The following is a 12,388-nucleotide window of genomic DNA, read 5'->3' as shown; positions in this document are numbered from 1 at the left end:
TGTCTTTACAGATTGTAGGCGAGATTTGCTCTTAATCATGCAAGGCTGCATTTATAGAACAGTGCAAGATTTTTAGAAAAGGAACAAATTTGAGCAGTGCCAACTTTTCCCACTAGATGTCACAGGTACATTTGTTAATGCTGCAGATAGTGCAGCGAATTCACTGGAAATTAATAAGTGAAAATTAACTCCCACAGCATATTGGTAAAACAACAAAATTGAATGAGGCTTAATTAAAGATAAGCTTCAGTCCACGGAATTGCCTCACAGTTTAAAAAATTGTTAAAGAGGAAATATCTCTTTCAAATATGACATTTCTCTATGCTTTACCATAGCTCTAAACCATTCCTTGTATTATTTTAAGTTTTACAATTGCATACTAGATTTGGAGCAGACATTTTGTGTAGGAATCACTTCCAGTGACACCATGAAATAGGACAGCAGATTTTTGGTAGTGTTTCTCATTCATGCTATCACTGGAGCTGAATGTCATTGCAGGGGTATTACATGCAATATCTACTAACGCATTGGTAAATACAGAGATATCATCTTTCATAACATTCAGCACAGTGGCAGTTCAGCAGGGTTTGCTTACCCTTTAAAGCTGAATGGCAGTCTGATGTGACATACTCACAGTGTGATGTATGCGCCATATAAAGGCCTTTGGCATTTTTCAGTGATGAGTCAGCCAAATAGAACATACATAGAACATACAGTGCAGAAGCAGGCCATTCAGCCCATTGAGTATGCACCGACCCACTTAAGCCCTCACGTCCATCCTATCCCAGTAACGCAATAACCCCATCTAACCTTTTTTTGATCACTAAGGGCAATTTGTCATGGCCAATCCACCTAACCTGCACGTCTTTGGACTGTGGGAGGAAACTAGAGCACCCAGAGGAAACCCACGCAGACAACGGGGAGAATGTGTAGACTTCGCACATACAGTGACCCAGCAGGGAATCGAACCTGTGACCCTGGCGCTGTGAAGCCACAGTGCTAATCACTTGTTCTACTGTGCTGCCAAAACAATACAGGTAATGATAATTTAATCATCATCATTGCACTTTTCATTCCAGATTTTTATTTCACCATGTGCCATGGTGGGATTCGAACCAGGGTCACCATGCAGAGCATTACTCTGTACTCTGGGTTTCTAGATTACTAGTCCAGTGACACTACCACTATGCCAATGCCTCCCCATAAATAGACAAAGTACCACGTCACACCAAAAACACAAACGTAGTTAAAAGTGGAAAACCGTGTATTTCGCAATGTAAATTGACTGTATAATCTCAGGGGATTAAGGTAGCTCTTTTCTTTGATTCTCCAGTGAAAGTATAATATGCGCCATTGTTGTCAAACTAATTTCTCACTTCTGCTATTGTAAACTTTCTAAGAGAGAGATATGTACTTCTGTACTTTTTCTAAAAGATTGTATTGAGGCATATAATGAAAGTACTTCCTTCCACAAATAAAATGCCATTTCCTTTCAATGTATCCATAAACAAAATTAAAATTTCAATGTTGTTTGTGCACAATTTAACTGAGTGAAGGAGATTTTTTAAATGTGGAAAGAATGATATAGAATTTATTCTTAATTGCAATGAACAACTAATGACAAATGAGGAATAGGAATTTGACTCAATATTTTATCTTGGAATGTGAACTAGTCCAACATTGACTATGAAATTAATCTTTTCAATTAACAGTATAGGTGTGTCACTGGTAATAGTGAGATATGCTGCTCTTTTGAAAAGGATAAAGTCATGCCTACAATCAGTTGAGTAAGAGTCTTTCAAAGGAAGATTACTTCTAACTGTCACCATTTTAAAAGCCAATCTATTTTATGATTGTTAATATTATAAACATGATTTTTAATGAATTATGATTGGTGCAAATGATCAAGTATCACTTCATGTATATGAGCTGCTAAGTCTAATCTTCAAAAAGATGATTTTATGGGTGATGATATTATCAGTCACACCTCCAGTTTAAATAGTGGACAGCTCATCACTGACAACCTGCTGCAGTGTAGAAGAACAATAACCTATGAATACAAGTGCACCAAGGTTAGGAATACTGACAACTTTGTGTACTAGTTTAATTAGTTTAATTCAAAGGCACTGCTCCGACAGAAATAAGTCTTTAAAAGGTTGGAATGAGGCTTGTGATTGAAGCTATCAATTGTTCAGAATTACCATATTTTAATTTGTAGGAGTGGTAAATGTTGTGAATAACACAATCGATTATAATTTCCGAAGAATGAGCCCCCAGCGTTTACATTTCAGGTGACCATACAGGAATTTAAACACAATGGGCGGGAAGGATTTCCTCCCCCTTCTGTGGTATGTTGTACAGTGGTGGAGGGTGGTTCGCCAATGGCCGGCGGCAGGATCCTCTCGTCCCACATTTGTCAACAATGATTCCCATTGAACGCTTCCCTCGCCACCAGGAAGCCCATGGTTGGGATCCACTGTCGGCAGGACTGTAAGATCCCACTAGCGTGAACGGCCAGAAAACCCCGCCCTACATTTCAAGATTTTTGGGGAACTATGGGCGGGATTCTTCGGCCACGTTTGCCCAGCGATCAGACAATCCTGACCGTGGTCAATGGACTTTTCCATTGTCGGCGTCTCGGCCTTGGCATTCTTGCGGTGGGCGGGGAGTAAGAATCCAGCCCTATATAAGACTCTTTGTTTGCTAATAAAAGTGATTAACAATGTTGTATTTTCGGAATAATTGTGCCCAATGATAAATACATCTAATTGCCACTGTCTTACCTTAACTGTGGACTTCCTTCACTAGAGCCAGTTCCAAAGTTATCTTCATATTTAACCTTGTTTTTCGACTTACTTGTGCACTTCGGCTTGATTATACCTGGAACAAAACATGAATAAGGCCAAAACAATTATGTACTATACTCTAATAATGGAATATTCATTTCAAAATACTGAAGAGGAATATTTATCATGTGCATATACTGCTCGTGAGATCCAAGGAGTGATGATTCATTTTCATCACATTACTTTTCATTTCGGGAAATTGTAGTGCAAGCTGTTTACTGCTACAGCGTTTGTACTGCAACTCTATTCTTTAAAATCTTTGTTATATACACAATGTAAAATTTTAAAAAAGAGTGGCAATACTGTCCCTTCATGCTGTTCCTTCACTGTAGACTGCAAAGTCCAGATTTGCATTATAATAAAGGCATAACCAAGTGGGCTAGTTAAAAAAGAAAGTGAAGTTTGTTTTGTCACTGAACCATGAACAAATCCCTTTAATTATTTTATAGGATAGATAGCTTATTTTTAAAAAATCCTTACCAGCTTGTCTAAATCTCAATGCGATCATTGGTTTAATCACAAAACTTATCTCTGACATTTGTAGTGTTTTATTGAATTTCAGAGAAATGATCATTCTAGACCTGTCACGGTTTAATAATATTAATGAAACCCTCAAGAATAACTGTAGCATACTCTAGTTAAGTGTGTAGCTGATTTCCCACCATTTGTATACACTTACCAGAAGTATACACTTAAGAGAAGTAGCAATAAAGTATGCCATGGCAAAAAAACAGCTAGTTTGGAAAACCCTTTATGGATCCATAGAAATTTAGGACTATTTAAAGAGCTTAGAGCATTTATTCTGGCAAGATTTGAGCACATTGTAAGGACTCCCTTCACACTAAGCGACAAAACTGAACTTGAAGGAAAATAAACAGCACATTTATAAAAATGTAATATGCCAGAACAAAATTATAAGACCAGTAGCCATAGGAACAGAATTAGGCCATTCGGCCCATCGGGTCTGCTCTGCCATTTAATCATTGCTGATATGTTTCTCATCCCCATTCTCCTGCCTTCTCCCCATAACCGCTTATCTCCTTATTAATCAAGAACCTATCGCATGGTAGCACAGTGGTTAGCACTGCTGCTTCACGGCACCAGGGACCCGGGTTCGATTCCCAGCTTGAGTCACTGTCTGTGTGGAGTCTGCACATTCTCCCCGTGTGTGCGTGGGTTTCCTGTGGGTGCTCCCATTTCCTCCCACAAGGCCCCAAAGACGTGCTTGTTAGGTGAATTGGACATTCTAAATTCTCCCTCAGCGTACCCGAACAGGTGCCGTTGTGTGGCGACTAGGGGATCTTCACAGTAACTTCATTGCAGTGTTAATGTAAGCCTACTTGTGACACTAATAAGGATTATTAATATCTATCTCTGTCGCAAAGGCACTCAATGAGTTGGCCTCCAAAGCCTTCTGTGGCAATGAGTTTACAGATTCACCATCCTATGTCTGAAGAAATTCTTCCTCATCTCAGTTTTAAAGGATCGTCCCTTCAGTCTGAGGCTGTTGTCATGGGTTCTAGTTTTTCCTACTAGGGGAAACATCGTCTTCACGTCCACTCTATCTAGGCCTCTCAGTAGCCTGGACATTTCAATAAGATCCCTACTCATCCTTCTAAATCTCAGTAAGAAGTCTTACAACACCAGGTTAAAGTCCAACATGTTTGTTTCAAACACTAGCTTTCGGAGAACTGCTCCTTCCTCTCCGACTTCTTACTGTGCTCACCCCAGTCCAACGCCGGCAACTCCACATCATTTCTAAATCTCAACTAGTACAGACCCAGAATCCTCAACCATTCCTCTTACGACAAGCTCTTCATTGCAGCGATCATTCTTGTGAATCTCCTCTGGACCCTTTCCAAGGCTAGCACATTCTTCCTTAGAAACGGGACCCAAAACTGCTCACAATATTCCAAATGAGTCTGACCAGAGCCTTATACAGAAGTACAGTCTCAGAAGTACAACCCTGCTCTTCTATTCTAGTTTTCTCGACATGAATGCTAACATTGCATTTGCCTTCCTAACTGCCAACTGAACTTTCATATTAACCTTAAGAGAATCTTGAACTAGGACTCCTAAATGCCTTAGTGTTTCTGATTTCCTAAGCCTTTTCCCATTTAGAAGTTGTCTATGCTTCCATTCCTCCTAACAAAGTACATAACCTCACACTTTTCCATATTGCATTCAATCTGCCACTTATTTGTCCACGCTCCTAGCCTGTCCAAGTCCTTCTGCAGCCCCCCTGCTCCCTCAATACTATCTATCCCTCTTCAGGCACCATAGTGTGGCAACTAGGGGATTTTTATATTAACTTTATTGCAGTGTTAATGTAAGCCAATTTGTGACACTAATAAATATTCTTATTATATCTTTGTATCATCTCAAACTTAGCAACAGTGCCGTTAGTTACTTCTTCCAGATTGTCAATGTATATTGTGAAATGTTGTGGTCCAAACACCGACTCCTGAGACACACCACTGGTCACAGGCTGACATCCTGAAAAAGACCCCTTTATCTGCAGTCTCTGCCTTCTGCCAGTCTGCCAATTCTGTATCCATGTCAGCATCTTACCCTTAGCACCGTGGGCTCTTAACTTATTTAACAGCCTCCTATACAGCACCTTGTCAAAGGCCTTCTGGAAATCTAAATAGATCAAGAAAACCACATGGGGAGTGAAAGGGCATGGGGAGTGAAAGGTCAGGTTTTTATTGACAAGGAAAATCGATTTATCCTCAAATCAAGGGTATACATTGTTTCTTTTTGCATGCTAATGTCCTCTGAATGCAGGAGCAACATACGTATTGGTATAATTCAAAGGTAATTTTTAAAAATGGCAACTATATAATGGGAGTTATTTATATATTATTATTTATCTGCAGACGTCAAGTTAGCTTTGTACCCAGAATAAAAATAAATCAACTATTTTCTAAGCTAAATTGGTGAGACCAACTTGGTTGATTTGAGCAACTGGGTGAAAATTTAGAATGCAATTACCTGATGAATGTAAACCTGAGACGTCCTTCTCATTCTGCTGCATTGCTGATTGTCTTAACAGTTGATATGCTCTTGTTTCTGTTGGATTCAGAAATGATAAACATCATGGGCTGAATTCTCCATTCTGGAGACTATGTCCCCACGCCAGCCTAAAAACAGTTGTTTTACTCCTGAAATGCCTGCAAAAAAGTTAAATGAATTCAATGCCCTGCAAGGGGTTAGCAGGGACCTGAAGTGAATCTCGCAGCTTTTGCTGCAGATACAGGGCCCGCATTTCCGGGTCCGAGGCCGCGCATGGCGGCGGCCTCCAGCGGCCGTGCTGTGCTCCATGGCTGACTCGGACCGTAGAGCCAGACCAAAGAAAGAGACCCCCCGATTGGCCACGCGCCCGAGCCTCAACCCACGCACACTAAATCCCCGGCTGCCTGTAAGGCCCTCCCTAGTCTCTGAGCCGCCCGCCCTCGACCAGGGCGGCCGCGGATTGAGTCCGCAGCTGCCACGCGAGCATCCCGACTGGCAATAGGTGGTTAGTTCCAAACCGTCGGGAACTCAGCGGTCGGGAGCGGAGGATTGCTGGGCAGGCCTCTGGCAATGGCCCCCCGACAGTGGCGCCGATTTTCGGTGCCCGGAGAATCGCCGAACCAGTGCCGGGCCCAATTATGGCATCAAACTGGATTCTCCGTCCCGGCGCCGGCCGTGATTTTGGCATCGGACTGCGGAGAATCCAGCCCATGTGTTAAAACAGACGAGCTAAGTTAAATGAGGATAAGACAAGTAAATTCTTAATGTTCAGCAGCACTGTTGCAGAATAATACAGGCCCCTCCTCCCCAGCATCCCCCAAGTACATGTCAGATTGAGTGGCCAATACTCCTATTTGCTGGATTAGATCATTTTTTAAAATTAAAAAAAAAAATTTAGATTACCCAATTATTTTTTCCAATTAAGGGGCAATTTAGCGTGGCCAATCCACCTACTCTGCACATTTTTGGGTTGTGGGGGCGAAACCCACGCAGACACGGGGAGAATGTGCAAACTCCACGCGGACAGTGACCCAGAGCCGGGATCGAACCTGGGACCTCAGCGCCGTGAGGCGGTTGTGCTAACCACTAGGCCACCGTGCTGCCCTGCTGGATTAGATCATTAACCTAGGACTGATAACCTAGGTAGGTCTTTCTTATACCTGGAAACAGTGGTGGGCAATCCACTTGCTGCAAAAGCCTCAGTGTTTTGTGGCAACAGTAACGCCCACTAGGCCTCACGGTAGCATGGTTAGCATCAATGCTTCACAGCTCCAGGGTCCCAGGTTCGATTCCCGGCTGGGTCACTGTCTGTGTGGAGTCTGCACGTCCTCCCCGTGTGTGCGTGGGTTTCCTCCGGGTGCTCCGGTTTCCTCCCACAGTCCAAAGATGTGCGGGTTAGGTGGATTGGCCATACTAAATTGCCCGTAGTGTAAGGTTAATGGGGGGATTGTTGGGTTACGGGTATACGGGTTACGTGGGTTTAAGTAGGGTGATCATTGCTCGGCACAACATCGAGGGCCGAAGGGCCTGTTCTGTGCTGTACTGTTCTATGTTCTAGATGTGGAGCCTTATCATTTTGGTTCAAAAACAACAACAAGGCCTTTAATCCTATTTGTTTTCATTAAGTTTCCATTACCGTAGTATATTAATGTGTATAAATCAAATTTCTGACTCCCATTTTCAGGTCAAAAGTTAGGGGGTAGAATTTAATGAGAGGCTTACTTTCAACTGAAAGGTAATGGGGGAAGTCACTGCATATTGAAACATCCGATTAGCACTCTCAACATTTGGATTCATACCTATGAACAGTCCTAAACCTTTATCTTTGTTTGAAAATATGGTGCCAAGGTTTAATCAGCCCAAGAAGATTTCGTTTTTCAGTCCCAAGAGCTGGACATGGAGGGTCTTTCAGGTAGAGTGGCATTTGGTTCCAGACTGATCCACTTTTATTGTGTTCATCGGCAATCAGACAATGACATGACCCGTCAACATGGTGCTCCCCCCAAAATGGCATCAAACTTGAGCCCACTCCCTGATATGGTTCCATCAGGCTGTGCTCCCACTCCAGGGAGCCTCCCCAACATCCCCCAGCGCAGCAGAGGAAGCGGGCTTGCCTGTGGTTTCGATATCACGCAGCGATTAACGGAAGGGAAGAGCCATGCAATTGAAAACATTGCAGAAGTATTTTTTTAATAAATAATGAGTTGAGGTATATGAGAAATTAGGATTTATTTGCTGAAAGTCAGGCGTCGACTTTTACACGAGATCGACTATTATATACTTGAATATACAACATATGCCCTGGAAAAGGATGTAATTTATTCATTTTGGCTTCCATAGCCTTGCTGCTCCTTCTCAGATCTTTCTATTTGATGGGGAATGACCAGAGGACCTGTTACAACTCATCTGGGTGCCCGGCCAAGGGAGAGTGAGGAAATAAGGCAGGTGGTCTGATCATAACATCTCAATTTGGTTGCACAGAATTACATTAGTTGTATTAGTTTCGAGCACAAGCATTCTATCCGATTAGGGGGAAAATATGGAAATCCCAGAAGAATGCCGGGTTGGGGGTGGGATTATTATCGCAGGTTTCTGCCCTCAAGAACTAAGCAGATGATATTAAATGGTTAATATAAACCTAAAAGTCATGCTTTTTGGGGGCTGTTTCCTGTGTTACAAGATTAGCTGTGGGCAAGTAAGTATTTTTCTCTGACGGAATGTTCATATTCAGTGAACTTTGAATTTAATCGGGAAAATAAATTTGGAGGAACATACAAAATACTTAAATGCTTAAAATTCCCTTCACAAGAGGCTTTTGTTCCTCATTACCTGTTTCCAAAGCATCTAATTTCCAATGAAGATATATTCAGACATCAGTTTGTGACAGGTTACTGAAGGTGTGCTCTATGTCAATGCTATTCACTGATTATGGAGAGGTGAGAACCATCAAAAACAGCAGCACACGTTATGAGCAATGCGCCAATGTTGACTTTTTCAATTACTGGTTGCTAATATTTCCCCCCTCTGTACGCTTCACAGTTACTCATTGAGTTGGAGAAATAAGAACTTTTATACACTAATGCCATTCTGTGTATTTTGACCAAATATTCTTTGGGATTAAGCAAAGTTTGACTCTAATTCTGCAGTATGTCTAGAATAAGATGCCAATGTTAAAATACCTAGCAGAGGTGTTATTTTCTCAATTCCTGTCAAGTACAAACAAGAGCAGACCTTGCTTAGTCAGCCTACAATTAACTTTTCTGAGCCTTTGGGCGTGATTCTCCGTTCCCCACGCCAGGTGGGAGAATCGCGGGAAGGCCGGGTGACTCACGACACGCTGCCCTGGCACCCCCCGCGATTCTCCCACTCCTCGCTCGGATGAATCGCCGCTCGCCGTTTATCACGGCGACCGGCGATTCTCCGGCCCGGATGGGCCGAGCGGCCTGATGTTCCCGACCTGTTCACGCAGGCGGCAACCACACCTGGTCGCTGCCGTCGTGAACATGGCGCCAAAGCTTCGCTTTTGGGGGACAGAGAGGGGAGTGAGCACCACGGCCGTGCTCGGGAGGGGACAGGCCCGCAATCGGTGCCCACCGACTGTCGGGCCGGCATCTCCAAGGGACGCACTCTTTCCCCTCCGCCGGCCTGCAAGATCAAGCCGCCACGTCTTGCGGGGCAGCGGAGGGGAAGACGGCAACCGCACATGTGCGGGTTCGAGCCGGCCAATCTGCGCATGCGTGGCTGACGTCACTTAGGCGCCGCCGTTGCGTCATTCTCGGCGCGCCGCCTTGACGCAACAAGCGTCAAGACCCACTGGCTGAGATTTATGGAGCGCCGCTCCTAGCCCCCTACGGGGGGGGGAGGGGAGTGAATAGGGTGCGAGGAGCAGCCTCCGAGGCCGTTGTGAAACCCGGCCGAGTTCATGACAGCCTTCCCGATGCCGCGCGGGAGCGGAGAATTGCGCCCCTTATTAGCTCAGCCTGAAGTTTAAGAAATCTTCCCTCAAGCTGAAGATTCTCTCAGAGAAATAATCACGTTGATGGATAAATGGGTATTGCTGGATGAAAATTAGGATGAACTAAAGGGGAGGCTTCAGAAATGTTGCACTACATTATGGACACTGACCAAAAGATGGCAATTACATTGTCACAAGTAACCGTTTACAAACAAGATTTGAATTTTAAGCTTTACATAGGCAGCTTCAATATTAACTGCTGACGTGAAAATGTGACAGTATATAATGATGACGAAGATTGAACAGTAAGTATTATAGAGGATTCAAGTAAAACCTGCGTGAGATAATCCAAAACACACACCATGAAAGAAAATCAGAGGTATATTTTCTCAATAATTTCTTGTTATTGAGAGACCAGAAATACAGAAGAAGCATTCGATCTCTGAATGCAAATTAATTACTACAATATGTTCCTTTATTAAACATTAATTTAACTTTCATATGCAATAAATTTGCTTTGCATTTTTAACGTTCAATTCTTTTTCTTTTCACTCAGTTCTAATGAAGAACGGTTTCAAATTTACAATCAGGAGGGAAGATTCCAATGCCAAGCAGCTGCAATGCACAATTAGCACGGTACTTAAAAGAGCTATCAATAGTAATTTTCTGTGTTGCTAATGTGTGTTGTAAACATTTAATAGCAATATTTTTGTTTATTTATTATCTTTTAGAAGATTTGTTCAATGCACATCCTTCTGCTCTCCAAATTTAATGAGAACAAATTAAGGAGTCTTCACAAACCAGATAGTCTATATAATTAACACTACAAATTAAAATATACAAAAATTGCTGTGCCATTATATCTGGCATTAATCTTATGAACCAACTCCTATAATTATCATAAAAGGAGATGAAATCAAAAACATCTGCAATATTACAGGTAAAAGGACTCTTCAGTTAGATGTTTGGCCTTAGGAATATGTATTTGGCAAGAAATGCAAAACTAATCTAACAGGCCTTGCTTGGAGCATGAAAACAAATCCGAAGATCAGAGACACAATATGGACTTTTTTGAAGTTGTATGCTTCAGCTGATCAAAACTGCTTAAATTTACAAATATAGCATGGCTGGAAAATCAGCATATTGAACATTCTTTGGGCATCTTCTAAACAGGAATTGTTCTATTAAGCAGACTATAAATTACATTTTAATCTTGTGAAGGCATGGCATTTAGGAATTCTTTCTTTCAAAATGCTTTGGTATGGGAATTGGTTGGAATTAACAGTAGGGTTCCTGACCTTGGATCAAGGGCTCCACTCTTTTCAGTTATTGACTGGTCCACATTGTTACATCCATCTCCAATTATCCTGAATACACATTTTTCATAAGTGAAAGTTTATACAAAACGCATTAATAAATGTAATTATATTCAAGTGTGATCCAAACTTCATTAAATGCTGTTACTGCATTGTACCCACAGCTCTCAAATGCTATAAAATCTGTCATATTCAGGTGTTTTATGACAGCATTCTAAATTTAGGCCAAGCTGTAAGAAACTAAAAATGATTAAAGAAGTCTTTTCCATGTGGTATCCAGAAATGAATATGGCAATCTATCTTAATTTTTTTGCTCATCTTCATAAAACCTTATGAAAATCACCAATAAAATTGAATTGAAAAACATTTATTTATTTAGTTACTTGTGAGTACACCACTTGAGTATTACTGAAGAGAGAGATATGCTGTCAAAGCTTTTCATCTTTCACTCATCTCGACACAAAATGCCAAATTTCAAAGGAATCAATAATTTATAATGCATGAGAAAAGGGGCACTGTTTGGCCGAGACATTGTCATGGTTAATGCACCAGGGAGCTATTGCCCCCATGCTTTCATTTATTCAACAACGGTGCAATGAATGGACAGTCCTTTTGCCTGCAAAGGACAGGTCCCTGTATATGAATATGTGCGGCTGCCAGCAAGCGTAAGTGAGCCACATTGCGAATCTGACTGATAATCTTAAATTCGTTGTTCGTGCAATTCTTAACAGACTTGGAATTGTTCAGCAAAAGGTTAACAGCTCTAGATTTTCTTGTAACTGCAATAATCTGTAACAATAGCAATTTGTGGTGGAGTGACAGGGGACAGAGTGAGGATATCTAATTTGGAAATTTGTGGGAATGGCAGAAACTGTGATTAAGTAAGCAGTACAAGAATTGTGTTTAGAAAATCTAAAATGTAAACTTTCAAAATTCCACATCAGTTGGCAAATTAGTCAGTCAATTTAAAGTTGATAAGCCAGGCATTAAATAAATACCATAAGACAGAGGACTGACAAATTGGACCAGCAAATGACACATAAGAAGCTTCAGCCCTTCATGCTGGTCCACAGCTCCAAATAGCATTTGACATTTTGTCCCTTCACAAGAGGAACAAGGGAGCTAAACTTCTGGTGCAGGCTTGTCCAACTGTGTGGCCACTGTTCAAAAGCCGGTAAGACAGGCTGGTAAGTTCAAAACGAGGGTAAGTGAAATTCAGGATTCTGCATGGGGCTGTCAACTGTGTGGTGATATGC

General features: G+C 41.9%; 1 protein-coding gene across 5 annotated transcripts in view; it reads right to left on the bottom strand.

Annotated features, from left to right (window-relative positions):
* Positions 1-12,388, bottom strand: part of kiz (kizuna centrosomal protein) — a 274,733-nt gene that overhangs the window by 91,531 nt on the left and 170,814 nt on the right. For all 5 annotated transcript variants that reach the window (XM_038805982.1, XM_038806001.1, XM_038805994.1 and 2 more), the window contains 2 exons: positions 5,841-5,918; positions 2,784-2,880 (listed from right to left, as the gene is read on the bottom strand). In XM_038805982.1, the coding sequence (XP_038661910.1) occupies positions 2,784-2,880; positions 5,841-5,918 (175 nt within the window). The remainder of the gene's footprint in view (positions 1-2,783; positions 2,881-5,840; positions 5,919-12,388) is intronic.

This window comes from Scyliorhinus canicula, chromosome 1 (assembly GCF_902713615.1).
Source record: "Scyliorhinus canicula chromosome 1, sScyCan1.1, whole genome shotgun sequence".
NCBI lineage: Eukaryota > Metazoa > Chordata > Chondrichthyes > Carcharhiniformes > Scyliorhinidae > Scyliorhinus > Scyliorhinus canicula.
Note: the sequence above shows the minus strand (reverse complement) of the source record. Positions and strands in the feature narration are given on the sequence as shown.